Below are 12,373 nucleotides of genomic sequence, written 5' to 3' on the forward strand. Positions count from 1 at the left end.
GGGAAAAATATGGGAAGACAGTGAAGAGAGCACATAAGAGTGGGGAGAAAGGGGGAAGCACACCATCACAGAAACAGAGAATAAAACCAAAACTATGATAAGAAGAAGGGAAAAAAAAGGAAAACCGTTAAAAAGAAACAGGAACATTTGCATTATGTCCAATAAAAAAAATAAGTAAGGATGAAATTTAGGACAGCTGAATTCTTCAAGGTCACTAAAAGAGATAACGGCCTAATTTAAAATTTCATTTAATCCAATATTCATATAGCTTACAATTTTTGTTTGTTTGGTGAACACTGAAGTCCCTAAAAAATAAGAAAACTAACAAAATATTTTTCTATTTTTATTGCTAATTCACCAAAGTGTTCAGATTAGCCTCTGTAGCTCAATGATTTTTTTTCCAAAGAATGAGAGGGAGAGAAAAAAAGTAAAGATATCTGACAATCCAGAGTTCTACTTTGCTCTTTTTTTGTTACATTTAAAAGGCATATTGAGGAAAAACTAACCACTTTACACAGAAGCCGTATAAAAAACAACATAGAATTGGTGCATTTGTTAAAAAGCTATTCTATGAAAACTTAAGTGAACACAGATTGCCTCTGTTTTATCTCCAGCCAAACATAATTGCATGATCTCTATTGTTTAAAAAAAACATAATTTGTTACTGGATTGTCATAAGTGGGTTTTAAAAGCACTAATACATGAAGTATATCAATAATTTATAATGGTGAAAATGAAGTAAAATAGATTTTGTCAGCATGAACTTAAGTTTAGGTAAGCCACGCGACTTCTCTGGAGGATGTACTGGGAAATATCTTATTTATACATAAGGAAAATCATATTACCGATCTGTGAGTTATTTATTACCATAACGAGGCTTCATATATTACTTTCAAATAGAGTACAATTATTTCTATAAGTGAAACAAGGCAATCACCTTTCCAGTGTGGAGCTGTGTGCCTCAAAATAAGCCAGCTGTTTACTCCTAACTAGTCAAGAACAAATCCTCCCACGGTCAAATATTTATTTTCTTTGGTGGCACGTATATTATACTTAAATATGAGCAACCAAATCCATACTTTTTTGAGTTAATATATAGCTGAGGAAAATGGCCTCTTTTTAAAACATTGGCAAATTCTGTCACGTTTAGGCTTCTGTCTCTGGCAGCCATATGAATGTTTGCCTCAGGAAAAGCATATGGATGCTATCATTACCTCCTGCAAGTGTCAGCCATGCTGAAATGTTTACTTTCTTTGTTTTTGTTAATTAATTAAGAAATTAAAGAGGTATCTGAGACAAATTTGCAGGAAGAAAACAGTCGATGTTGAGTGCTGTGGCTTACTAGTCATTTAGTGACCTCTTCAGCTAGTTGCTTCCTAGCGGTTTCATAACAAAGAGAGAACTGCTGTGCCGAGCTCAGGAGCTTACACCTTTCTTTAAAATAGGGATAGAGAACACATCCATTTTCTGCCTACAAGAAAGCAGAATCGGTGATAAATTCATAGTGCGTTAATCCCAAGAGACTAATCAGCAGACAAAACACACCTGGAGATAATATATTTAGACCCTAGATTAACACCTTGGTGCAACTAATGGCTAGACTAGTCCACGTGTACTCTATGCAGTACATTGTATGTGCCCTGACGTACACTGGGTTTCCTAGGTGTTTGTCAATCCGTGCACATGTTCTGTCAGGCTACATAACAGCATTTCAATTCTCACTGTGTTTCTGACCGTGGGTCTGAATGGTGTTGGTTTTGTGTGATCCACACGGGAGCTATGAATCTTCTACTGTAAGGAAAGTGGTAGGTATGTTGTCCCTGGGAAACATTTCTCTGGCTGCTGCTTGCTTGGTGGCAGTGGTGGTGGCAAAAGTACAGCAGGGTGAAGAGCACACAAACTAATTGAGTCAGATTATGTGATTTTCACAATGCTTTTTTCTTCACCACCATAACTGTTTGCTATGCTCAAATTATCTGGAAAATAGCTGCTGAAGCAGGACTTCCTTGCCCAGTTGCCAGCTAATTGCCTGCACCAGAGAGACCCAGAAAGAAATGAAAACTTCTCTGTCTTATTTTATTTTTTTTTCCCTAATGAACCTCTGGATGACATTTCTGAGCTGTAGGGTAAGCAAGCTGAGAATAATTCCCAAATCAGAGTATTTTCCAAGGATAAATTTAAGGATCATCTTCATTGTCTGATTTGAAAACCATACCATTATCTGCATTAGGATAAAGAGCTGTTTTTTCAACTCAAAAGTTGGAGTGAACTTACAGATTTTCCTCTTTTCTTCATATTAAAATGACAACTACCTTCCCCAACCTAGATTTAAGAAGTGTCAGTTAACACCTAGTCTCTCACACATCCTACTTTCTAGCGCAGACAAGGTGTTACTTAGACAAAGTAACAGAGACTGGATGGCAAACGCCTGTTAAGCACTGAGTGATGTGGGAGGTCTGCGGATAAAAGCATATTGCAGCTTTGAGCATATTGAGATAGAATGACTCAGGGGAATGGAAAGAAAATAGAAGGGTTTCTTAATTCCAGCTTGCCCAGGAGTCGTGTTGTTCAGGTCCTCTGTGACTAGGGGTCGGTGCTGACAGCGTTCAGCAGCTCGTGACGGAAAAGGGGGAATAGCCCAGTCCCCATGGGGGTCTGACTTGAAATGCAACCGCAGATGGTACCCTTTGGCTATGCCTGAATGTCAGATCAGAGTCAAAACCTACCTCTGGGGACAGCTTTCACTGCCACCTTGTTTCTGTTCGACAACCAGGGACTTCGATGCGTGTTAACAGAGAATCTTTTAAGCTGCAGTTATATAAAGATCTTTTAGTGTTATGCCCTTCATTTAACTTTCTGTAGCAATCCCAAATTGGCGTATATGCTACTACTTTTAGCTAGAATGATCGGTTCTGATAACCCGAGAGGTCGCACCGATTTTGATTGTTTGCCTATTAACACTGAGAGGGAAATTGTTATCTTGGTCCTCATAAATCTGAGATTTCAAAAATATTTTTTAAATATGACAAAAAGTCAAATTTCATGTTAAATTACCTTTGAAAAACTGTTCTAGCTGAAATGTTTCATTCTGATATTAAGATGTTTAGTTCTTCTTAACATAAATAACATTGTGAAATCACAAACAAAAATTCCCCAGAGAACAAATTGAAGTTGGTAATTTGTTGAAACTGGTGCTTTCTTATGAGCCAATTCAATAAATTAAAGATTTCTGACAAAAAATGTGTTTTAATTGAAATTCCTTGTTAGTACCTTCTATATAATTCTTAAACATTGTAAGAGAAATAAGAAAAAAAATTAATTGCTCACTGCTGCTTTTTAGTTTCATGTTATTTCATCTTCGTTTATAACACTTTTTTTCTATCTACTGTAGGCAACGAGAGCCTAGAAGAAAACTATGTGCAGGACAGCAAAATGGGATTTGTCATCAATGCTATATACGCCATGGCTCATGGCCTCCAAAATATGCATCATTCCCTTTGCCCTGGACATGTTGGGCTGTGTGATGCTATGAAGCCAATTGATGGCAGCAAACTCTTGGAATTCCTCCTCAAGTCCTCATTCATTGGTGTTTCTGGAGAAGAAGTTTGGTTTGATGAAAAGGGAGATGCCCCTGGAAGGTAAAGAGACATTTCATCCCCACTATTTAATCCAGCTGTTGAGAAGGGAGGGAGGGATGTTGCTGCATTTGGTGATGGAGATTTCTTTGGCTGTTTTGCTGAAGCATGCAGCATGCATACTGCGAGACAGAAACCAAGCTATCCTTGTTAGTCATACTACTAGGCAGGAATAGCACTGTAACACATAATGTATAGATAGCTACAGCTTGTATTGGAACTGGAGTTACAATGCAGCCTGAAACATCTCTAGTGTTTCTGGAGGGACTTTGTACCCTGCAATTTTGGTGTATGAGCTGCCACTGGGGCTCAGTACCAGGGCTTCAGTATGCACAAAACTTAATATAAGTACTTGAAATTTAATGAAGCATTTGCTTGATAAGTTTTTGAAGGTAGGGCTGCAGAGTGCATCCTTTTCCACCTGTATCTTGGCTGCTCCAAGCACCCCTGGGACTTAGCACAGCATCCCTGCCAGAGACTATTTAGTTCTGCTTGCTGAGCTGCTATGTGCACTTCTTCACTTATTTCACTCCAGATGAGCCCAGCTGTGCCAGAGTTTAAAGACAGGTCTGAGTAGAGCTGGACAAGTAATTTAATTTGCCAGAAGGTACTATATTTTGTTCATTTGGGATCCAGTAAAATTCAAACTTTGGGAACTGCTCCTGTCCCTTCTTCTTTGGTAGACACAATATGAACCCAAGAAATGGAGAGATAGCAACTTTGTGGACTCACACATCACCTTTGTTTCTCTTATGGGAGCCAGGTGCCAAAAATCTTTTCCTCTTCATTTAGTATTGTGGGCTTTGTCCAATTGTTTTAAGTGAGCCACTCCATAAACTGATTTCTTCTGAGGGTTTGCTTTTAATAAATGTAATTCAGCTGATCAAGTACACAATCCTTTATTAATTGATCCTTACTCTGGAGTTACTTCATTTAAATTAGTTTTTCTACTGAGTTATAAAAGCAATATCAAAGACTCTCTCACTCCATCTTTGGGCATATTGAATAAATGCATCTGAGTGCCAACACCGCACAAAGAGAGTGCTCTGGAACAAACAAGAATCTCCAGTCTAGCATATGTCTTCAAAAAATGTTTCTATTGCTAACCCTTGTTATAAAATTGACTAACTTTTGCACCATTTGTTACATTTGATCAGTATGTATATTTAAACAGCTTCTCACATTGAAATAGTATGGAAAAGCTGGTCATTTTGCTCTTGTTTCTCATTGAGTGCTGCTTACTTTGTATTTGTATATATACAACTTAAATAGAACTAAAAAATTACTGCTTAGTGTAGCTGTAAGTTTATTCTATACAATTTCTCTCTGTAAAAGCATTACACCAGCTTTGTGTATGGTGCACTGTCTGCCCATTAGTTATTTAGCTTGATATATTGGTGTATTTTTTCAGTTTTAGCAGAAATCTTGTTTATTATCCTGTTATCTGAGAGCATTTGTGCAACTCTGATTAGTACAAAACCCAGAATATGAATGAACAGTTCCTAAATTCAAAAAATACATCAGGATATTTCTCAGAGTAGATTAAGGCAATAAATCTTATTTCTTCCATCGTTTTGGTCTATAGCAAGGTTCATTTCTCCTGCTTCCCTGGCCTATTTAGAATTCGATGGATAATTTTAGGTAGAGTTTCTTCTGTTTCTCTTTCACATTTTCATAACTGGAGTCAGCAAGTTTGGACAAGAAAGTTCATTTAATCTTTTGTGATCCATACCTTACTCCTTGTATCAATCTGTGGCATTTATGACATGGGCACATCAGTGAACAGTGGCTTATGCATCGGTAACAAAACATCAGGTGTACAGCTCATCAGATCTTCGGAGACCAGCAGTAATTTATGTCCAGGCAAAACTATAGTTAGAGGTATATGATGCCAGAGTTGTACCAATGTTTTCACAGCCCCTCACAGAAGCCCACTTTGTGGATAGGTGAATGTATAGTACTGCTATATCAATCCCAAAAGGGTTTTTATACCTTAATGAAACAAAAAGCTAAACATTGTATGCAGCACTGAAATAAAGCAAAGAGTATCTAATCTAGAATTGTCTAATTTGCCATCTTCTCTATCTTACTGCAAAAATATCACACAAATATGTAAACTTTCTCAATATTATATTGCCATACTGTCTAAACAGAACAAATTGCAAGATGGACTAAAACAATGTTCCTACTTAGAAGTCAGAAAACTTTCACATATTTTATTTTCAAAATCTTTGAAGTTCTTTGAGCAAGAGAATTTTGTAAGTTCCTAATTACACTCCAAAGAGCTAGAGCAGGTGGAGATGCCAGTAGTTATGTTTGCCTGATGTTCATATCATTCCCTGTCTTGAATTCCTTATAGCTTTGTCAAACTTTAATCACCTGTTTAGATATAATTTTTTTTCTATTTCAAATTTAATTCATGGTTTCAAAGCTTTATCAAAATAAGATTAAAACATGAGGCAGTTTTTCCAGGATTGATTTCTTCTGTTAGAATCTTAAAAAGAATTTTTACTCAAAAATGTAAAGCAGAACTTTGTTAGAAGGGCATAAATACAGTCACTTAACTGTCTGCACTGCCTCCAGCACAAATGATCCGGATTTGGCTTTCGAGAATCAATAGCTCTATGTGCTCACTGTAGCGTAATTAAAAACAATCTAGTAAAATTCCTGAACTTTTAACTTTCATTGAGTACAGCCCATTTGCTTTCTCCACAGTAATTATATCACTCAAATTCCTAGAAATGGCTAGAGAGGGAGGCAACAGTCCACCCCAAATCCTTCTTTCATTCTATGAAAGGTGCATCCATGTATTTTAGATCCATGTGTTTTTGGACAGAGCATTTCAAACTGTTGTCTATTTTTGGGTAACTGCCTGCTTTTAGCGTGAGGCAAGCATGAAGAACCTTACCCCTCCCAGACAAACAGCTTTTGTGGGCCTCTAATCATAAAGATTTGATGTGACAACTGCCAGGTGAACTCTGAACCCCTACACAGGACTTCTGTGCTGAGTAATGCTGGTGTTCACAGGGTAACAGGAACTAGAGACCATTTGACCCTAACTAGACTTGGAGGTAGACCCATAAAACAGAGGCTAATTGAAAAGCTTCAGTAACTGTTCTGGCTGCAAATATGGCCATTCTATCAACTCCAAAGCTTTGAGGAAGTTATCAAATGCATAACTCAAAGGCTTAAAATATATATAGTATGTAAAGGAAAGTATGGCAAATATACCTGATTATTTTGGAGTTAGGCTCCATCTAACATGCTCTAGGTGACCCTGCTGAGCAGGAGGGTTGGACTAGATGATCTCCAGAGGTCCCTTCCCACCTGACTGAGTCTATGATAGGTGGCAGATTTGGCCGGCTGTGTCCCAGGGTTATTCAGCACTGCTGTTTGCCATTCTGCCTTTTAGCACAGGAAACCTTACTACCGGCACTGATATTATGTTGAGCTCACAGCTATGGAAAAAGGTAAAATCAGCTGTTCAGACTAATCATCATTTACCTCAGAGTAAGACTGTGCCTGTGACCAGCTGGCTCATGGTATGGCTCACCTCACAAGGAACTTGTTCACATGACCCCATCTATATGGTCATGGCATTTCCTAATACACGTGAAAGCTTCTTCTTATACTAAAACTGGAGTTTAGGTTATTTATGTGCAGAATATTTTTGCTGGTTCTGTAAGTGCTGCTATATGTGTGTAACATCCAGTTGCCTCTGTGATTCTCATTTTCTTAGTGCTTCACCATCCTTTTCAAATTTGCTTCTTCTGAGATGACCATTTTTTTGGCTTGGACACAGCTGTTGAAAACTGTTAAAGTTGTACATGTGTGAGATAGGGAATGGGGTGAGATATTCCAGCAGCAGCCTGTAACTCTTCCTTACTCAAGGTAGAAATTTTTCATTAAGGAAAAGAAGGAGAAGACGAAGAACCTAGGCACATTTCCATACCCCAGGTGCATTTGCTAGATCACATTTTTTTTCACTTAAAATTCAAGCTGCATCTCAAAGCTGCATGCACTGTACTACAAATTGCCATATGCAAGGCTGTTTAAGAACTTTTAGTCTGCATACTTCATTTGTTGATAGATAACTGACAGAGAAGGGAACAATATTATAAGAAAACATAAGAATGGCTTTCAACTTTAAATTGTATCTCTTCATTAATTCCATTCTATGCCTTGTATAAAGTTTTTGCAAAAATTAAAACAATCTATGCAGGCTGAAAAATTCCATTAGAGAACATGAGCTTTTAGTAATCTTTTATTCTCCTTCCTGAATTCATTTTCCAGCTCAGAGAAACTGATTGCGTATCAGTCTAACTCAAGGTCACACTGAAAACCAAGTAGATTCTGCTTGCTAGCAAGAGACATGTACATTCCTGCTCAATTTTACTCCTGTCTGTTGGATCTGCATTACAAAGTATCCTGCAGTTATTGGTTCTTGTTATCCTAATTCTTCACAGAGCTTCCTGAGGACAGCATTCCTTCCTTATGTCCTTCCTTTATAACAGCTGAGAAATGGGGAGGAATTGCTTTCTGGCGACTTTGAAATTTTCCCCTTTTCTAAGGAACTCTTCAACTAACAGCCGATTGCCAAACATGGAACTGTAGAGCCGGGCTTCTGCACTTCCTTGGAGCTCCTTTGAAGTCCGTGGCAGAAGTCACTTTTCATGTGACTTCAGTGGAGCTCCGCAATAGCACAGATGTTGCCTGTGCACACCTATTTATGAAACTGGGGTCTAAGTCTACATAGCTGTAAATACGCACTTCTTTAAGTTATTGTTCACTAGAGACATCCCAAAACTACTACAAGGCACGCATTTAGAAAGTACTTCTGCCTCTTCCCTCTGTGAACTGTAGAGCTGGAATTTTGCATATTTGAACCTCAGAAGAGAAAAAGAAAAACTGGACACAGCACTCCCTTTGCCCAAACATCTTAGTGGTAATTTATGGCTCATACTTTCTTTAGCTTTCATTCCTACCCATACAGATTAGCAACATTCATTATAAACTAGAGATTTTTTTCCAGAGAACTTGAGAAAACAAGGCAGTAATTCCCAGGTTTGTAAAGCAGAAGATCCTTTGTGGTTTCAGCCGAAACTATGATTTCTGATTTGCAGCCTTCTTTCTCATGCCCATTTCGAATCAAAGCACTCCCCTGCCTACCTCCCACCTCCCTTCTCTTCTGAAGAGCCCAGCATGTAGGTCCATCCTCATTAGCGGTTCTTTCTCCCTGTGCTCTCTCCACTATTCATTCTCCCACTCTTGCTTATTTCCTGCTATGAAATTGCCCTACTTAATCATTGCTTTGCACAAGCCGTGTTCAGAAAGCAGGAGCCAACCAGTTAGCAGTAAGGGATGTGCACACAGAGCCAGTCCCAACACACCAAATGCAATGATGAAGTTAGGGAAGCTGAATGTTTATTGTAGCACTGTTTTTAGGCTTCTTTTACATTAACCTTCCTAAGTTCTGCTCCACCTGTCTAGGGCAAGGAAGTAAATTTTGTGCTGGGGCTGCTAGATTTCCTGAGAGTCTCACTGGACGATGTAATGTAAATAGTTGAACTAGTGCTTATGGTTAAGCTACAGCATACTGGTTTGAGTATTTCCACTGAGTGATTACTCCAGCATTCCCAGTCAGGACTATCCTATGATCAACCTGCACGTAGTCACTGAGCAAATGGTAGAGTTATCCCCAAAAAGGACTGAACAAAGCACCATCCAGCCAGTGCCTACGTGTGCATCTGGAGCAGAGCTTCTTCTCTTTGAGATAACGTTCTTCCTGGACACAAAACGTTTTTTCCATGATTGCATGTTAATGGGGCAGGCAATCAGTAACTATATGGCAATCATTTCCCATAATCTTATTGCAAATCCTATAGCATTTGGTGGTTTTTTTTGAAACTCTAGTTCACGGAATTAGGTGATGATATGAGTCATGAATTTTTGGGGAGGCAGAAGGAGACGGGCAAGGTAAAATTTTAGTCTTCATGTTGCAGGAAAGTGCTTGAGAATGTGACTTTTTTTTCTCTTTTTCCTCCTTGCAGGTATGACATCATGAACCTGCAGTACATAGAGCCAAACCGCTACGACTACGTCCTCATTGGCACCTGGCACGAGGGAGTACTCAACATCGATGACGACCGGGTTCAGATGAACAAGAGCGGGATGGTGCGCTCTGTGTGCAGCGAGCCCTGCTGGAAGGGACAGATTAAGGTGTGCGTCGGGCACTGCCTACGATATCGCGTGTCCAGGAAAACCCATGTTCTAATAGGGAATAACCAGGCAACAATTTTTTACCAGAGCCAAACAATTTTCATTCAAGCTGAGGGAAATAATGGGTGTTACTAATTACTTCCTTTTCTTTAGGAAAGCCAAAACTATAGAAATACTCCAACATATTACTCTTACTATCCCATATATGCACCCATGTTTCCTGCAGCTGCCATTTAGAGTGATGCAGAATCTTAGAGTGTCAAAGAATTTGAATTAAATTTCACCTGATGCGGAAAAGAACAAGAAGACATTCGCTTAGCCATCGCCTACAACTTCCAGTGGCTGTGATCTACTCAGGGGCTGATTCTTAAAGCACTGTGTCCTGTGGGAAGCCAGTTCTTTGTTCCAGGAATAACACCTGTAAGACAAAGAAAAAAAAAACTCTGTTTGCATCTAATATTCACAACAGGAGGTATAAAAACACAAATGAAATCACTCTCTATTTGTCAAACAGTAGTGCTTGTGCCAAGCTACAATAATTTGCCACCTGCCATGCCTGGGTGAGATAAAGACATGTTTCACAAGTATCGAAATGGTATGGGTGCTGTAAGTGTAAAAGGACAAGAGGCCCAGTGACAAAAATCACCTTCTTAGAACAGACTTTCATTTCTAATTTGATTTTATAAGCACATTTGCAGCTTTTTAATACTATAGTGCTACTATAAGAAATAGATGATTGATGATTTGGCAAAGACTTTAGTGACATACTCAAACCATCTTGGAGGGGTAACAATATTAGTATTTACTGCCCTCCAAAACATCTTGTCCCTGTTTTGAGATTGTGCAGTTTGTGTATGTGTGTATATGTAAACACCATGCATACAAATTGCCAGCTCTAGCTCCCTTTGAAGTCTATTGGACTCCCTCCACAGACTGCAGGAGGAAACGTTAACAAAAAAAAATCCCACAAAGTCAGCATTCAATAAAACAAACATTTTGTATTTCAGTTAGCTCTGCATGTAGATGGATGGGAAAATACTGGAGAGGAGCCTGAATTCCTCCTTTCCGCAAACAGACCCAGAGTCCTTGTTAGAGCCTCATGAGCTGAAGAAATCCCTCACCTTTCTTTCAGCCTCAGCATAATGAAACAAGCAGACAAGATGAAGAAATAATCTTTTCATTATGGAATCGTTACAGATGGCAATGTTCACAGCACAGCAAAATACATCTTTCAGGGACATTTATCTCTATGAGAGCTGCTCCAGCCCATGTTCTTGGTCACTGCATGTTGGTTTTATTTTCTACTAGGTCCCATTACATCATTCCAGCAGTATACTTTTTAATTTGCATTTATTTTAATTTCAATTAACACTCATGTAATGACACCCAGAGAGACTTCAGTATAAATGAAAATTTGTGTGCATATATGTGTTGTATATTCACACACACATGCAAAAACACTGTGTGGGTATATATATATATATATATGTATATGCATGGCGTGTGTGTGTGTGCGTGTAAATCATGAATCACTCTCTGTTCTAACCTTCGCCTTTGTTTACTACTTTTTACTATGCAATAGTTATCATATGTGGGCTGAGCTGCTCATATTGGCCTTAGCTGTCTCTCAGATTCAACCTGTTCTGAAGTTTGGTTGAAAACAAAATGCTCATTGTGCCTCTATACCGAAAGAAAAATGATGCCTTTTAATTTAGGGGGAAAAAATGCCCCAAGAGACTATCCTTTAACTCCTAAGCATAAATTTTAGTACAAAAATGTATAGAGAGTTAAAAATGTCCCATGTGTAGATCCCCTGTGGTATTTTTAACAGTGCAGATAGTGCCTATCTGCTGTGGGGGCTGTGTCGTCTTTTAGAGGATCACATAGCTGAGAATATATTTTGCTTTACAGGTGATTAGGAAAGGAGAAGTGAGCTGCTGCTGGATTTGCACCGCTTGCAAGGAGAACGAATTTGTTCAGGATGAATTCACATGCAAAGCCTGTGAGCTTGGCTGGTGGCCAAATGCAGACCTGACAGGTAGGAATATCTCCCTCCAAATAAATCAGCATTCACCAGGATGCAGGGAGAACAGTGTACAGTAGAGAGTAAGGTGGCAGTATGCAAAGATAGTACAAGGGCATATTTAAACCCTCATCCCAATGCAGTGCAGGGTAAATGAAAAGTACTGTATCATCTGGCTTGCTTAGAGAGCAGGAGGGAGAAGATCTAGGTGACAATAAAGACAGGGAAATTTATATCAAGAAGAAACAACATATTCTGTCTGTTCTCCTTTAGTCAAAAGAGCATTGACGGAGTTGTTAAAACTACTGATGAACTTAGCAGAGTGTGTTACAACGTTTACAGTGATTGCTATCACAGAAGCCCAGTGCACCATTGAGAGATTGCCTTAATGCTCTCTTTGCTCATCCTACTATGCAATAGATAATTGAATACTTTGTTTGGGATTTCTGGGCATTCAGTAACTGATTGCCAGGCTTCATTTTAGCATTGAGATCAT

At 38.8% G+C, this 12,373-nt stretch overlaps 1 protein-coding gene across 3 annotated transcripts in view; it reads left to right on the top strand.

The window, feature by feature from the left end:
* The window catches only part of GRM1 (glutamate metabotropic receptor 1), a 188,197-nt gene that overhangs the window by 141,510 nt on the left and 34,314 nt on the right, over nt 1-12,373 (top strand). For all 3 annotated transcript variants that reach the window (XM_062573714.1, XM_062573715.1, XM_062573716.1), the window contains exons 4-6: nt 3,392-3,638; nt 9,686-9,854; nt 11,766-11,892. In XM_062573714.1, the coding sequence (XP_062429698.1) occupies nt 3,392-3,638; nt 9,686-9,854; nt 11,766-11,892 (543 nt within the window). The remainder of the gene's footprint in view (nt 1-3,391; nt 3,639-9,685; nt 9,855-11,765; nt 11,893-12,373) is intronic.

This window comes from Rhea pennata, chromosome 3 (assembly GCF_028389875.1).
Source record: "Rhea pennata isolate bPtePen1 chromosome 3, bPtePen1.pri, whole genome shotgun sequence".
Taxonomy (NCBI): Eukaryota; Metazoa; Chordata; class Aves; order Rheiformes; family Rheidae; genus Rhea; species Rhea pennata.